The sequence below is a fragment of the Littorina saxatilis genome, linkage group LG2 (assembly GCF_037325665.1).
Source record: "Littorina saxatilis isolate snail1 linkage group LG2, US_GU_Lsax_2.0, whole genome shotgun sequence".
Classification (NCBI taxonomy): Eukaryota; Metazoa; Mollusca; class Gastropoda; order Littorinimorpha; family Littorinidae; genus Littorina; species Littorina saxatilis.
In genome coordinates, this window is record NC_090246.1 from 61,373,073 (window position 1) to 61,390,566 (window position 17,494).

At 41.8% G+C, this 17,494-nt stretch overlaps 1 protein-coding gene across 1 annotated transcript; it reads left to right on the top strand.

The window, feature by feature from the left end:
* Positions 1 to 134: 134 nt before the first annotated feature.
* LOC138959444 (josephin-1-like) lies at positions 135 to 17,033 on the top strand. Its single transcript, XM_070330945.1, has 4 exons — positions 135 to 190; positions 734 to 928; positions 8,292 to 8,417; positions 8,880 to 17,033. Exons 2-4 carry the CDS (start codon positions 759 to 761, stop codon positions 9,235 to 9,237), a joined length of 654 nt encoding a protein of 217 aa, XP_070187046.1. The 5' UTR covers positions 135 to 190; positions 734 to 758; the 3' UTR covers positions 9,238 to 17,033.
* Positions 17,034 to 17,494: the final 461 nt, after the last annotated feature.

Sequence of the window (17,494 nt, forward strand, 5' to 3'; positions counted from 1 at the left end):
ATCTCCAAAATAATCAACTCAGAAACATTGGTAGACGATTCATTCTTTTGCCACAAAAAATGTTTTTATGTATGAGAGAAAAATCACACCAAACTAGTGCATTTTCTGCGGTGCAACAGTATGAGTCGTCTGCCGACACTTCCGGGATGAGCCTGCCGAAGGTTTGATGCTTCAGTCAGTGATCATTCAGGTAATTATTACAGTTCATTTGCAATTCTTCAAAATAACACACACATTTTCCATGTTTTGGAATTCAGCAGTGTTTTGACTTTGACAGAGCAGTTTTGTCTCTTTCCATCGCTCCTGGCATGATTGCAGCCTGAAAAAGCACTTTGCCATGACTGTGTTGTTATTCTAGTGTATCTAGATAAAAATTTATTCTTTTGAAATGTCCGCAGGTCCAACAGGTTATTTGAGTAAGATGATTTTGTACAACAAAGCTAGTATTTGTTAATGTATATCTTAATGATAACTTTTTATGCTTGTGTTGTTAAGTTTTAGCTTTTTAAGAGTTCAGTAATTCAACTACTAATTGAGCTGTTGGGAAACTGTGCGCACCATTAAGAGGAGGTGAAGATGTTAGTAAGATTTACAGTTCATTGTGATACATGTCATTCATGTGTATTGAATGGCTTTGTCCTTTCTCATATTCATTTCACAGACAGAATGCCAGCAAAGTCATCCTATAGTGTACTCAGGCTGTAACGAAACACTGTCTGTTTTACTGAAACAGAAAGGCGGTGCGGCGTGTTAATGTTATGGGAATTCAGCTGACACATTGTGGAATGGATACACAAGATCTCAGCCCCTCGGAAGATGTCTACCATGAACGGCAGATGAAGGAGCTGTGTGCCCTTCATGCTCTCAACAATCTCTTCCAGTCTGGTTGTGCCTTTACCAAGAAAGACCTGGATGAGATTTGTAACAGGTGTGTCATGCGTTCATTTTTAACAATTTAATTTTTTGGTGTTTGGTTTTGTTGTATTCTTTCAAGTTAATGTAAACCTGGTCTGTTTGCATTTGTTGCTCCTGGACTTTAAGTGCAGCGTGTGAATTAGTGTGTGTCTGTGTGTGTCTGTCTGTGTGCATTAGAAGGCCAGAACTTTGAACTTTGAACTTTGAACTTTATTTATTTATCGAGGGTAACAGAATAAGCAAAATATACATGCTTTTTTTCGTCCGGCCCTCGCCCATTGAGGGTAACTCGATTAATAACAAGAAGAAATAGAAATTAAATTAATTACAATACAATGTATATAATTAACATGTCAAACAGTTAAAAAGACATTCAAAATGCATTATGAATATCAAGCAATGATGTATTATTATCACATAATTATTTACTTGTTTCCAAGAGAAACAGCATATACATTTCTTTGAAGGAAGTTTCACTGAATTGCATTTTAATTAAATCAGGAATGGAGTTCCACAATAAGGCGCCAGAATAAGAAAGACTTGATTTGTAAAGGTCAATTCTAGGGGTTGGGGTAATTAATTTGTTTAGTTTTATTGAATTATTCAGTTTGAAATCTGAGGCAATGAATGTAGGTGCATTCCCTGACATAATTCTATGCATCATTACACCTTTGTTATAGATGAATCGTGATTTGATAGGAAGAATCTTTAATTTTTTATAATCAGACATAGAGAGAGATGCATTTTTTAAAAGAATTAATTTTACAGCTCGTCTATGTAAAGAGCACAGGTGTTTCAAAGTGTTTGCACTTGCAGAGTCCCACACTGTGGACGCATAATCAATAGTTGATTGAATATATGCCTGAAAAAACAGTTTCCGTGTGCGTAGGTCTAGAAAGTGTTTAATTTTTGATAACTGATATATTTTTTTAGAAGTATTTCTACAAAGTGTATCTAAATGTTTTGACCAAGACAGATTATTATCAATGGTTATTCCCAAAACCTTATGGTTATCAACTTCAGTTACATCTTGATTTTGTATTTGTAGTTTAGGAAATTTTGATGATAGATTTTGTCGTTTTTGTCTAGTGGTTAGAAGCATGCATTTAGTTTTATTTGGGTTCAGTGACATATGGTTTAGTTCTGACCATTCCAGCAATCGATCAATGTTTTCTTGGAGGACTCTTGCTAGCTCACTTAGATCTTTGTGACTAGAATGAATTGTAGTATCATCTGCAAATAGTTCACACATACATTTAACAAATAATGGTAGGTCATTAATATAGATAGAAAATAGTAAAGGACCAAGAATAGAACCTTGTGGAACTCCAAACCTTACTGTTTGTTTACAAGAGTATGATTGATTCAGATAAGTACTTTGCTGTCTGTCTGACAGGAAAGATTTTAAAATGTTAACAGAATCAGTTGCCAAACCATAAATCTCAAGCTTTTTGATAAGGAGTTTATGGTCAATTAGGTCAAAAGCTTTAGCAAAGTCAACAAATAGAGCAGCACAGAACTGGTTACTATTAATGTTGTTTAGCCATTGGTCAACTAAGCTAATCAGCGCTGTTTGACATGAGTGTTTTTTCCTAAAACCTGATTGCTTATCATGTATCAATTTGTTGTCCTCAAAGTGCAAAAGAATATGCTTATTGATATGTTTTTCAAGAGGCTTTGAAAGGATTGATAGAATTGATATTGGTCTGTAATTTGAAGGATTTGTAGTATCCCCCGATTTAAAAAGAGGAATCACTTTAGCCTGTTTGAATTTACTTGGAAAACAACATTGGTCGATACATATGTTATAAATGAAAGTTAATGTATCCGTGATTATTGGAGCTGCCATTTTTATAATTTTTGCATCAAGCCCATCTATGTCACGTGTTCCGCTTTGTTTAAGATGTTGTAGCTGAGAGTAAACATCCAATATAGTCATTGGTTGCAATGCATGATGAACATGGATATGTTTGGAATTGCAGTATTCTTTCAAAAGTTTTAAATCATTTGATTCTGTCCGATCATAAGAAATCACTTTATCGGCAATTTTTGAGAAATGTTCATTAAGTGTATCTACAGAAATATTAATAACTTGTGAGGATTTATTTGCAATGTCTTTGTTTGTGAGTTGGTTAATTGCTTTCCAAATAGATTTTGAATCTTGTTTAGATGTAATGAGGTTTTGAAAATATTGTTGTTTACGTTTTCGTTTCAGGGAGTTCACTTTATTTCTTTGTTGTTTGTACTCTTCATGTGTACCATGTTCTTTTAAAAAATCACGGTAATTTGCTGCATTTTCTATGTCTTTGTCGATCCATTTAGGTTTTTCAATCTGCTTGATTCGATGTGTTTTAAGGGGTGCGTGTTTGTTATAAATATTAATGAATACAGATATCCAAAAATCCAAAGCTTGGTCAGGGTTTGTAAAATTGTAAGTATTTGAAAGTGGACTATTTTTTAGATCAGAAAGAAATGCACTTTCATTGAAATGAGAGAATGAACGATATGTAATTGTTCTGTGACCTGTTTTTGGAATTTTTACCCCTTTACGAGACCATGTGGTACAAATGGGAAAATGGTCACTCACAGCAAAACATGGTACATATGTTTCTTTAATATGACGTTTTTCAGAAACATAGATATGATCAATAAGTGTTTTAGAGGTGGAAGTAATACGAGTAGGTTTTTGAATCATTTGATGTAAATTTAATAGATTTAGTGTTTCCAACCAATTCTTATTATGCTTCAGAAGATCGATGTTAAAGTCTCCAAGAAGAATGATTTCTTTTGATTCATTTAAAACTGCATCCATCATGTCCATGAATTTATCACACCAGTTTACCTTCTCTGCTGGGTTTCTGTAACAGAATCCAACAATAATTGATGCTGATTTTTGTAAGCATATTTCCACCCAAATGGATTCTATTCCATGAGATTCAAGTTTTTCAAGACGCTTGTAGGTTAATGAATCATTAATATAAACTAACAAACCAGTTTCTAAGTCTTTGGAAGAATCTTTTCGTAATGTTTTATAACCTGAAACGAAAATATCCGAATCAAGTATGTTGTTAGATAATCTAGATTCTGAAAATCCAAAAATATGAAAGTTTCTACCATTGTTAGAAAGTAAGGATAATATGTCTGTCATTTTGTTATATGCATGGTTTATGTTTAAATGGCCAATATGAAGCCCTTGTTTTACAAGCCAATTATTTTGACAATTATGAGTTGAAGAAGACATACAACAAAATTTCAAGGATAAAAAAATACAAAAGCAAACACCTCACACACAAAACCCCACGATGATAAGATACCGATTAAGCAAAATTGTTCACAAAAGGAATTTCAATAATTACAGTTAATAATGTAATTATAGAAGAACTATTTTAACAGATTAATCAATGTTAATATTATTGTTTATAAAAACAATTTTGAAATATGCGAAAGCTTTGAATCGCAGGTGAAGTCCTTTTTCTTCTTTCAAAGCTCTGTTATATTATATATAGTCTTAACGTAGCGTAGAGAGAAATGTACCGTTGAGTCTGAGGATGTATTATAAAAATACAACACAGATTAAATTTCAGTCACAATGACACAAAAAGCAATCACTTTAAAAGTTTGGCAATAGGGATTCAAATATCTAAAAGCTAAGACTACCAGCACATAACCACATACACATGCACACACACACACACACAAACACACACTCACACACACACTCACACACACACATACACACACATATATATACACACACATATACACACATACATACACACACACACACCACACATACACACACTCATACACACACGCTTAAAAGATGGCACTTTTAGTAGGCCATTGATGGGCGCATCTCATTAAAATTGTGTAGATATGATAAGAAAGCATGCACCATGGCTGGGTGCACAGGAGGTGGAGCCAGATGAGCTGTGTCATGTGGCGGAAGAACCATGGCTGGGTGCATATGGGGTGGAGCAAGGTGGGCGGCGTCATGTGGTGGTGGAGGGTAGCTGATAGGTTGTCCGAAACGGTTGAAGTGCCGAAAAGATGGCTGATACTGGTGATAAGCGTTGGCCGGTCCAACGTTGTGTTCATCAGCGGCGTGTTGGTTGCGAGAGGTCAAAGCAGGTGTCACGTAGTAGTCATTTGCACTCGAATGCTGCTGATTGTGTGTTACGGCGAAGGGAAGAGGAGAAGCCAGGCTGTCACCACCTGAGCGATGCTGTGGAGCGATGTTTGCCGGCAATGGTCTGTCACGGAAGAAGCCCTGATGATTTGTTGGGAGGCGGGTCTCCAAGTGCTGTGGGAGGGCGGGAAAGTCTTCTTCATATCTCTGCACCGATTGGTATCTTTTAGAGTGACCTCTTTGATCAACGTGTTGATGCTTTGACACACGATTGTCATTGATGGTTGATTTGGTGTAGTACTTGGTGAGGGAGGGGGGGAACAGATTTTCTGCCAGCCGAGCTACGCCTCTTGGACTAGGATGAATCCTGTCCCTGTAAAGGGCGAGACGCGGGGCTCCACTCTCAGTCACAAAGGGCGAGACGCGGGGCTCCACTCTCAGTCACAAAGACAGGCATGTTGTCCACAAAGACGACACCATGTCTTGCACATACTCTGGACAGGTTTTCATTGGATGGTCGGATGATATCATTTAGATCACTACGCCCACGAGCAGGTATGATTGATGATGCTCTCAGGACTGCACGGGGAAATGCACACCTAAGAGTTAGCAGTAAATCGGTCCACATCACCTCACTAATGGTGCTAGAGGTGTTTGTACATGTATTGATGCCTACATGTACAGTGACCTGTTTCACTGAAGGGGATGGCGACAGATCTTTTCCCCACATAACTGCGTCCTCAACCATCATTCCATCCACACTCACTTTCTGAGGCACACTATATTTTGATGGCAAGGACTTGTTTAAGTTTACTGTCTTCAGTACAGAATCGCCAATGAGTATGAAAGTGGCATCTGGTTGGATGGTAATTTTTCTAAGTATTTCCTCTGGGGTGGGTCGATGTTCCTCTTGACTATTGTCATCTTCACTGGTGACATCTTTTTCTGAGTTGACTTCACATTCCGATGGTTCATTATGTTGACTCATATTGATTTGTTGCTGCGTCATTGTTGATTTAACAGGGGAGGAAGGAGGTGTCACAAAAGATCGTCGGTGCTTAAGGTTTGTATACATTGTCGGCGTGTCTTTAGTAGATGAGGGGGTAGAAGGATGGGGAGTAGTGGGTTTGTTTTCATGAGAATGAGTTGAAATGGATTTTTTTGCAGGTTTGTTGTTGACAAACGTGTGTTGGTCGTTCAGTTTCACTTTTAGATCACCAACAAGACTTTTGAGTTTGTGATTCTCCTCTTCCAGATTGTTCACTTGGTTTGACAGTGCTGTTATTTTATCTTCTAGTTTTTGTACTGCCGCACTATTTTCAATCCGCATAGAGGACTTGATGCGTTTCTCAACGTCTTGCAGGTTAACAGCTAATAATTCGTTAACATTGGCCATATTCATTTTTAGGTCCATGGTTTCATGTTCAACATCTTCCAATCTGGTTTTCATTACCATTGTGCAGATAGGTGTCAATCTAGTTGATTGTCTTCTTTTTTTAAGTCTCTTTTTAGCTGAGGTTGATGTTGTTGAGTTGGGGGTGTTCGTTGTGTTTGGTGAACTGTCATCATCATCCCAGTTTGATAGGTTGAGATACGACTGGATGAAAGGGACAGGGGCAGTTTTAATGTCTTTTATAAGATCAGCGTCAGTCGATGATTTCGTTTCGTCGTTCATGGCAGTCACTAAGCTTGCAGTTTGTAGGAAGTCCTCTTCACTCCAGTTTGGACATTTGTGTCCTTGAGCAAGCAGTGTGCCGCTCTGCGATTTATGTTTGAAAAAGAGTGTAATTGTTATCAGTTTTTGATCTCGAGAATCAATGTTTGTATCAAACAGTCTTATAATTGTTTTTCTGAGATCATTTGGAACATCTTTGATGAGTTGTGTGCCACAACTGTAGGCAGGTTCGTTAGTAGGGAAAGACAAACATTGTTCTTCCTCATTCCTATCTTCCACTTCCAAAGTTATTTGTTGCTGATCATCCCGAAGTTCACCATACTTTGTGATTAGCACAGACCTCCAGTTATAAAGTTCTGCTAGAGAACATTTATATGTCTTTTGAATAGGGTCCAGAGTTTGGGCCATAACAGCCTGAACATGGTCAGGTGCTGGTAATTCCATGTAGCTTACAGATATAGTCTATACTCCATTCCAGGTGTCATTAGAAAAAGAATTGACAAAAAAAAATGTATCAAGATATCTCAACATTGTTTACATTTCAAGTTCAAGTTTATTGTCATGTCATTGTATTGACATATACTATAATTCTCCAATATAGACAAAAGACCCAGAATTGCCGTCAACTTCTGTATACTAAAACACACTATAATTCAATGATCCAGAAAAATATCACAATGTGTTACATAATGTATTTCTGGAATGTCTCTTCAACTAATGACGTATCATTGTCTGACGCAGAGATATGACGTTACCTCTTTCCCTTTTCCATATAGAGTCAAAACAACACAATTATCAGCTTTTCCTCAATTCAATAGTTAGTAACTTCCACGATTTCAACACAAGAACAAACACATGAAACAATGTGCCTGCATTGAAATGAAGCATATAGCGATGAAATCCAAGTGTTAATCTTTTTCCATCTCAGAACTCCCCAGTCACCACAGTATTGTTAGAAAAAGTAGAAGATCACGGTTTCAGAAGAAATAAACAGTGTTCACTGATGAACAACATTGAATTTCTCCTTGAATCTATCTCAGACACGAGCCTTGTAACATATGAGAAGCATATGAATGTTAACAATAGCCATATCATGGAAACACACACAATCGAAGAAAAAAAATCACAGAGGCATTTTATGGAGGATCACACATGGCCGCCATTTTCTCCCGTAGTCCCGTAGAGAGAGAGAGAGAGAGAGAGAGTGTGTGTGCCAGAATACTTGAGGTTCCAAACATAGTTATTAGGTGAAAACTGCTCTTGCGTGAAGGACAGGGGAGAATTTTTTGTGTGTGTGTACATGTATTTGGTCTTTCGTCAAAATACCAATTCTGAATATTAAACTGGAAATTGTGTTTTGTTTTGCAACACACACATTTATTTTCAAAACACAAAAGCTCTCTACACTTCATTTCGTTAACCTGTTACATAATAACAAAAATATATAGATGTATATATATATTATATTTCAATTTTAAAGTATGATTTGTAATCTTTTGTGTGCACTGCATATGATGTGTGTATTTGTGCCTCTGTATAACTTTATTGAAACAGTTTTTTGCTTTGTTTCAGGATGTCTCCAAATGCATTTATCAACCCTCATCGCAATATGTTTGGACTTGGCAATTATGACGTGAATGTCATCATGGCTGCCTTACAGAAGAAAGGATATGAAACCATCTGGTTTGATAAACGCAAGTAAGTTCTAAATGGGGACGTTTTTGATGATGTTATCGTTAACTGACAATATGTTGGTGAACTTTATTCCCTACAGATGTTGAGACAATTACTTTTTTGCAACTTGAAGAAAACTTTTAACAATGATCTACACAGGGTCTAAGGAAGATAACTAATGGGCGTAATGGCAGGAGTTACAGATTCTATAGGATTTTTTTTGTTTTGACATTGGCGCTATTCAGAGAAGCAAAGTCCTCTAGACTGGGAGAACTAAATTTTTCAAGGTGATTGTTATGAGTAATATATCTCATATCATTTTGTTTTTATTTGATAAAAGCTACATTTTAAAAAAATAGATAGTTAGAAACATCTGTCAGTGTCGCCACAGAAGGACAGGTTTGAGGAGGGGAGACATTCATTTTGCGTGCATGTCCTTTTCAAACTGAGCATTGAAGTGAAACGAATCTGTCTTGTTGGTTCCAGGGATGTAGGAGTGTTGGTCGTCGACAACATCATGGGTTTCATCCTCAACACGCCCACAGACTATCGCTTTGGCTTTGTTCGCCTCCCTTTTCACCGCAAGCACTGGATTGCCATTCGCAAGGTGGGCAACTATTACCTCAACCTAGACTCCAAGCTGGAGAGCCCAGAAACGATAGGTGACGCCCTAGACCTGGTGACATTTTTACGACGTGAGTTACGGGACGGTGACAAAGAGCTGCTGCTGGTGGTAGAGCCAGGAGTTTCGGAAGCTGCATCATGGCGACGAGATAGTTTGACACCAACGCAGCACAGCAACCACATTGTGAAAGACAACGGGGAAGTGATGCATGATGTATGATGTAGGCCTCAAAAGCTGGGGTGACTTTGTCTTTGTGTTAATTATTCTGTTGGTCCTTGTGTGATGTACGCATCTTGATGTCACAAGTAGTGATGGCTGCGCAAAACCGTGCACTTGCTGGCAAAAGTTTGCACTCCACACAGCAACCTGCTCATAGGGTTGAGCATTTTGTGCGGAAATTAATAGATTTTCAACAGCTGAAGATGCATGGAAAAGCTAATGTAAAATGGCAAGCTTGGCAGAATGGCAATCTTGACAAAATGGCAAACTGGGCAGTACTAGTACTACAACATAAGGCATGAAACATTACAAAATGGCAGACTTGAATATGATAGCTTAGTCTGATCGGACCTTGTGTGTGCAAAAAATGAAGACAGATGTTTGTGTCAGCATGAATTGTGCTGAGCGAAGCAGGACATATATGTGTTTCCATTGCAAAACTGCAGCTTAAGAAGCTGTGTTTATGAATATGAAACCTTGTGTCAAGCCTTGCATGAGTCAAGCCCTTGTATGCGTCTGCAAGTGAACGTTTTTCTGCTCCAGCAGAGACCATCCAGAGCATTTAGGCACTAACCTCTGCTCGTCTTTGAAACGGGGCAAAGTCTGATCCCTCCAAAGAGGCGACTGAATCTAGTCAGACCGGTCTGGTCTGGGAGGTTTGCAGGTCTGCACAGACCTCACAGTGTAACCAGAAAACTCATTTTGTATCTGACTGGCTTTGTTGTGTCATGATTTGTACTTTGACACTTTGTTGGTGTGATATGACTGTATCTGTGTAATCATGGGTCGCCAAGCATATTCAGGTACGGAAGACCCTCAGTGCTTTACGAATGCTTTAAACTCTCTCTGGTATTCCCTGAATGGCAGCACATGTTTCAGCAATTCTGTGAAAAGCACTTGTGCAACTTTGTATGCTTTTGCATTTGTTGGTTTTAATTTCTGTGCTGCTTCATGTATTTTTAACTGCTTCAGGCAAGCTGTTGATTTGTAATCCCTGAAATGTGTTATATCAGTGTGACAGTGCATTTTGCACCTGTATCTTGTTAGATAGAATAGTAGATGGACATTTTCCTTGGTAGATCTTCTACATACATACCAGGTTGCATGATCTATTCATACCTGTGGAAGTTTGAAGAAACTGCGGTGCATTTTATAAAACCAAGAACATTTTTAGGAAGACACAAAGATTAATTCAAAGTAACTATGGGAGGTCTTTTAAAGTCCTATTTCATGCTACCAATTCACACAAATGACAAAAATCATGTGAGTTTTAGTGGGAAGTGGATGAAATGGGCGCTTAAAGTAATGTCCTTTCAATCAATGGTCTAGACTAGACAGATAAAGTTCTTGAGCAATGCTGCTGATTTCGCCCCCTCTTTAAGTCTAAGGTCTTGGCTGGGTTATCTTCCTTTACTGACTGGTTGAGTTTGGTAACGTTGATGCCTTTAGCCTGTGTCTGGGTAATGATTGACAGTCTTTATGACTGAAGGTCTTTAAAAAAAAGTCTGTGAATTTTAGGATGAGTTCAACACGTTTTGCTGGTAAGGCCAGCCTCCTGATGAAGCTGACCTACTTTTTCAGTGCGATTGAGTACATACCTAAAAGAATTAATAGAAGTTGTGCCAGTGAGTGACCTGAGTAAATCTAGCATCTGTGGTATAAACATTCACAAAAATATGCATGCATTCACTGCTTTGTGCTAAATGCGTTTATTTTTTAGCTGAAGTTTATCTTAAGATATTACCTTAGGGATCTGTGGGTCATTCTTTTGTCTACATCCTACAATATGTGCATTAATTCCCTCTCTAGAACCATGCGCATGCATGCGCTTACATGCGCTTACACACATGTTCACTCACATGTGCAGGCACGTACTGGTACGGGCAAGAGCACACGCATACTCACATACATGCACGCACACACTGACCCCCCCCCCCACACACACACACACACTCTTTACAATACATACACTGTTAATATTCATGGCCACAGAATCATCAATACCACAGTCATCTTCAGCTGATCATCATTGTTATTATCATTGCTGTCATCATCATCATCATCAGTATTGTCATGTGTGATGTGTCATGGCCAGTGTGAGATTCCAAGCTTTATAGGTCAGTGTAACTCCCTCTTTTGAACCCCCGATTAAATTACATTCTTATCCCAACTCACATCAAGCAATTTACTCCAGTTTAGTGCTAGGACGCTGAATAGCATCGCCTTGGTAACAAGGGGAGGTCACCCTAAAAAAGAGCTACCTTGACCCCTTATCATGACAAAGTCACGCGTGACTTCCTGACCTTGCCGCCATCTTTGAATCATTCACTCTCCAGCGATCTGTGTCTACAGACGTGTTTTGATTTTGCTCCGGCTTTCAGCCGGTTTGTCTGACTTCTGCCTTTGTCAGACCCTGCCTTGGTACTTGCACACGGTCCCTCTGCTCCTACTGTGTGTTTGGGTGAGCTTTTTTGTCGTTTGTTATCGTTTTGTGACTTAGGTTTGGTCGAATACTTAGCTTTGTTTACATTTTTTCCGTTCGCCATGTCGGATAAGGAAAGAATAAAAATGCTAAGTTGGTGGCCGAGCCTTCTCCCACAAAGAAGCCTTCTCGTAAGTCGTAGAGTTCGGCATGTTAAGCTTTGATTAAAGTCACAGATCCTTGACTAAATCCTCGTTTGATGTGCGATAGACTTACCTAATTCTCCGGCTATGCCTACTTTGCCTTCAGCTGCTTCACCGGTTTTGTCCGGTTCAGGCCCTGTTAGCGAGAAGCAGGATGTTTATGCTATTTTGCACTCCTTGAGTGCTTAGATATCCTCTCTTTCAGCCGAGTTTTCGTCTACCAAGGCTGAGATGTGTCTTTGCCTTCCGGTGTGGGAGGTGTGCGTTCCCTTGCCAGGGTGTGTGTTCCGCCTTCCTCCACTTTTACGTCCGCCGACGTTCACGCCTCGTTTGAGGGCATCTGTGGTGTTTCCCTGCTGCGTTCCCAGGCCTCTTGGACTGACGACGATCAAGGTATTTATACTTCGCCAGTAACCGGGTTCTCCGGCCAAAACGAAGTGCGTGTTTGGAGAGAGTAGCCACACCAGTTCGTGTGCGCGAAAGCTTAGGCCCTAGGTCTACGTCGTTCCGATTGAGTGAACGTCTAGATCGAGGGAAAAGCCCAGACACGCGTTCGGTCTCTGACCGAACAGGGGAAGTGCGTCCTCCTACACTCCCTAGAGGAACAGTGGGTGCGGCAGCACAGCTTTCATAGCTTTCCCCGCTTCCGCCTTTCAGGCAGGAAGCAGTCCCTAGGGACGTACCGCTTTGTGTGTGCGCGTGCGTGCGTGCGTGTGTGTGTGTGTGTGTGTGTGTGTGTGTGTGTGTGTGTGTGTGTGTGTGTGTGTGTGTGTGTGTACTTTTAACATTGTACGCTAAGTTTTGCTTAGTGCTTGGGTTCTTGGTGTTATGTCTCAGTTAAATGTATGCTTTGTATGCTTGTTGATTTGTGCTAGTTTATTCTATAATGAATTTGTAAAGCGCCTGGAGCCAATTGATGGGACTCGCGCTATAGAAAAGTTATTTATTATTATTATTATTATTATTATAAAATCCCTCGTGGGCGTCTCTTCCGGGCGACACTTCATCGGACTATGGTAGTCACGGCGGAAGTGTCTTGCCTGACTTCACGGAAGTGAGGGACTACGAGTCGGATTTTGGCACTTCCGTCCAGGGTGACGAAGATGTCAACTTCCGCATACCGACTAAGCTTCCGCAAGCTCTGGCTTTAGCGGAGGAAGTGGCTTCACGGTATTTTGAGGAGGGGGTGACATTCCCCGCTTCCGCCCTCTGGGCAGGAAAGCAGTCCCTAGGGACACACTGCTTGGGTATCGCATCCCTCGTGTGTCGTCTCTTCTGGGTGACGCTTCGCCTGACTATAGTAGTCAGGGCGGAAGTTCGTTGCCTTGTTGCACGGATGTGCGGGATTCAGTATGAGTCGGATTTTGGTGCTTCTGTTCAGGTTGACAAAGATGCCAACTTCCGTGTACTGGTTGAACTTCCGCTAGCACTGGCTTTGGCGGCGGAAGTTACTTCAAGGTAGTTCGAGGAGGGTGCGGCAACACTTGTAGGCTTGTTGCCCAACCTCCTTCCGCTTTGGGGGATTCCCGTTCTGCAAAGGACGGAAACAGCAGTTCAGTTTTCGGAAATTCCCGTTTTCGGAAATTCCCGTTGGTAGCGTTTGAGCTGTCTATGCTACTGACTACTGGGCAGTACGGCGGTGCGTTTCACGCTGTACCGTGGTTAACAGCACAAGGTCTGGCTCCTGATTCAGCGCAGCCTTACCGTGCTTCTTTGTTTTTAGCCTCAGCTTTGCCTGCTGGTTTGGCTAAGAGGTTTACACTGCTGCATAATTCAGTCAATTTGATTGGCTCGTTTGCCTTGCCTCGTTCCACTTTTCCGGAACTTGCAGTCCTTAGGCAAGATGATACAGCAGAGACAGAGTAGTCCCGTTTTCGGAGAATTCTCTTTTGTCTTTGGAGTAACTGGCTTACGCTTGAGTTATCGTCTCTCTCTGAGACTTTGCAGAGATCTCTGTCGAGATTGATCGCGTCGTCATTAGACCAATTCAGGTTTCGTGACGATGCGGTAGAGAAAGTTGTCACTATTCTGGTAGGGAAGACGGCTACAGTAGAACAGTATGTTATACTGAGTCCTCTTTCTTGTCTCTGGGGGAATAAGCACATGATCTTTTCAAGTTATCCTCTGTTTAGGAAACTTTGCAAGATTTTTTTATAGAGCTCTATCTTCTCTGCTCTTGTTAACTTCGAGTTTCGTCGTGACGCACGGGAGAAGGATGTCATGTCGCTTCTAGCTGCTTTGGCTAAAGTCTTTTGAACAGCGGAGCCTCCCAGCGCTTTTCTTGGCACATTGCTTGGCTCAGTTTGCAAACAAGAGGCGGATCTACTCCGCTCTTTGCTTTTTGTGGTTCATCTTCTGGGAGAAGCTGTGATCTGCGTCGGCTGGCCACATTTGGCCTTTATTTAGGCAAGATACGGAGCTAAGCAAACACACATTGGGTTAAACCCTCTGCCTTAGGCAGCTTCGCGGTATGTACGCCCATCTTTGGTGCGGCATACCTCTTATTTTTCACCTTCTAGGGTGAAGTTGCTAAGGCCTCAATTTTTGTTTTTTGCCTCTGTGGTGAAAAACAAGGCAAGCTGTTAAAACTTTCTCGGCTTTTACGGCTTACGGAATTGCGCTTTCTCATCAGGGTCATAAGCTTTGGTTGCTGACAAGTCGCCAGAACATGTCCAAATTATGGGCTCACATTCTGACTGAATTTTTAGGCTCACTGAGCCATTGCTCGTAACCTCTCAGTCGGAACTTTTCCGGCTAAGCCTACCTCTTGAGGCAGTGGCTTCTGTCAGCGACTTTCGCGGCGCAGCACAAAGGACTCGCAGGAATTCCTTAGTTTCAGCTTTTCTTTCTAAGAGGTTACGGAAAGAACTAAACACCATCATGTGGCTAAGCCTAGGTTTGGCACAGACGTTTTTAGCATTGGGGTTGTTTTTCTTCCACACGCAAAGACATACACCGTCGATTGGCGGGTACGCCCTTCACAGAGAAGGGTGGACAGGTTGCAAAGTCTGTTTCGTACTCTGTCCTTGATAAAGAGAGCGGCTGTACGTGTTCTGACCTCTCTTCTTGGCCAAATGGAATCGATGGCCACTCTTGTGCCCTTAGGCAGAGTCCACAAGCGGCCATTTCAGGCTGCCCTGGGTTCGCTGTGGAAGCCTTCTCTTCAGGGCTGGGAGACAGTAGTCTCTCTTGAAAGCTGGTTTCGGCACACAACGAGGCAGTGGCTGCTCCCTGGGATTTCACAGGGAGTGCCAATCTCGTTTGCCCCCCCCGGATGAGTTTCTGTTCACAGACGCGTCTATGGAGGGCTGGGGTGCCCATCTTTCTGTTCACACTGCGTCAGGTCTGTGGAACGAGACGCAGAGTGGGGGGCACATTAATGCCCTAGAGTTAGAGGCTGTTTTCCTGGGACTCCAATCGTTTCTGTCTATGGTCAGGAACGAATAAATTGGGGTTCGCACAGACAACACGACCATGGCGGCCTATTTCAACAAACAGGGAGGCACTTTGTCTCTCGCTCTTTCTGTCAGGTCAGGTCAGATTCTTGCCTGGGGCAGCCAGCACCTTATTCTGTTGTCAGCGAAGGACGTCCCAGGCATACTCAACGTTCTTGCTGACTACTTCAGTCGCCCGTAGTGTACGATGCACACGGAGTAGACTCTGACTCATCAGGTCCTACAACGTCTGGGTGGCATTTCAGCAAGCCTACAGTCGATCTGTTTGTGACAAGATTCTCCTGCAGGCTTCAGGTCTTTATCTCCCCCTTTCCAGACCCAGAGGGGAGGGAAACAGACGCCCTCGAAGTAACTGGTCGCGTCTGAGCCTATGCTTTCCCCCCGTTTCATCTCTTGGGAGAGGTTCTCAGGAAGGCGGAGCGGGGACAGCCTTGCTTGGTGTTGGTGGCCCCTTGGTGGCCCAGCCAACATTGGTTCCCCGTCCTCCTTCGCCTCGCAGACGGCCCTCCATTCTTTCTAGGTCGCTGCGCCGTTCTGGCTCCTCAGACGCTACTTTAGGCTTTGTCCAAAAGGCCCACAGGGAATCGACCAGCACTGTTTATGCGTCACACTGGTCAGCTTGGACAAAGTGGTGCTCGGAGAATGGAGTTACTGCTACTTCACCTCGCTCTATGCATGTAGCAAATCATCTCTCGTGTTTGGCTGCTCAGGGCTTGGCTCCTTCTTTTTTGAGAGTCAGGCGCTCAGCCATTTCTTCTACTCTGAAGCAATTAGGGCATAGCATTAACCTGGGCGGTGTAATTGCTAGTGTTCTTAAGGGGGCAGCGATTGGTTTTACGAAGGCTAAGTCCCCTCTTCCCGCGTGGGACTTATTTTTTGGTACTCAAGTTTCTAGCCTCTTCGGATTTCGAACCTTTAGCTTCAGCGAGCTTAGCTAACTTGACTCGTAAAGCCTTGTTCCTCGTTTTGTTAGCCTCTGCCAGTGGAGGCGGTGAGGTGCACGCTCTTTCAGGCCTGGCTAAGGATATTTCTTTTGAGAGCTATGGCTCTTTTGTTTTAAGATTTCGGCCGGAGTTCCTTGCCAAAACCAAAAACAAGGTCTGTCCTCCTCTGTTATTCGCATTCCTCCTTTAAGTAGGATTCTTGCGTCTGGTGACCCTGATATGGTCAATTGTCCTGTTCGTACTCTTACCAGCTACTTATCCCGTACCACGCCCATTAGGTCTAGGGACCATAAACTGCTCTTCATCTCAGTTGACACTGAAAGGAGCAAGGACTTGTCGCGGGTCACTTTGGTAAGATGGGTCTCTACGCTTATTAAACAAGCGTATGCGTGGTGGCACAGACAAGTTGGGATTGGGCATTCTGTCCTTCCTATGAAGTTGTCAAGAACTCATGAAGCCAGAGCCTGGGCTACTTCTCTGGCAGTCCTCCGCTCAGGCGTGCTGGCAGAGGTCTTAGGCGCTGCCTACTGGAAATCGCAGGGTGTTTTCATCAACTTTTACCTGCGAGATGTGGCCAGCACTCGTCATGGTGGCAGTAGCTCCCTACCAGCCATTGTCGGCTGGACAAGTGGAATTTTGTTTCCCCACCTCCTTCATTAGCATTCTGCTTGATGTGAGTTGGGATAAGAATGTAATTTAATTGAAAATTTTCATCTAAATTTTAATTTGATTATATACTTACCCAACTCACATAGTTGATACCCGCCCACCTGCCCCGCTTTTGGGGTTTTTATGGGGGTTTTTTCCTAAAAAAGAGGGAAATTTTTCTATGTTCGCTTTCGATTGAATGATTCAAAGATGGCGGCAAGGTCAGGAAGTCACGCGTGACTTTGTCATGATAAGGGGTCAAGGTAGCTCTTTTTTAGGGTGACCTCCCCTTGTTACCAAGGCGATGCTATTCAGCGTCCTAGCACTAAACTGGAGTAAATTGCTTGATGTGAGTTGGGTAAGTATATAATCAAATTAAAATTTAGATGAAAATTTTCAATTTAATTAAGACTTCCCTCCGTTAGAGACCTTGTTTTACTGATTCTTCTATTCATAATCTCTGTGAATTTATCTCCCATTTCAAGACAACCTCCTTTTTAAGACCTGATTCTTCAGCTTTTTTCTTTTCTTTTTTTTTCTTTTTTCTTAAAAAGGGGGAGTGTGGTCTGCTGTAGTAGGTATCTT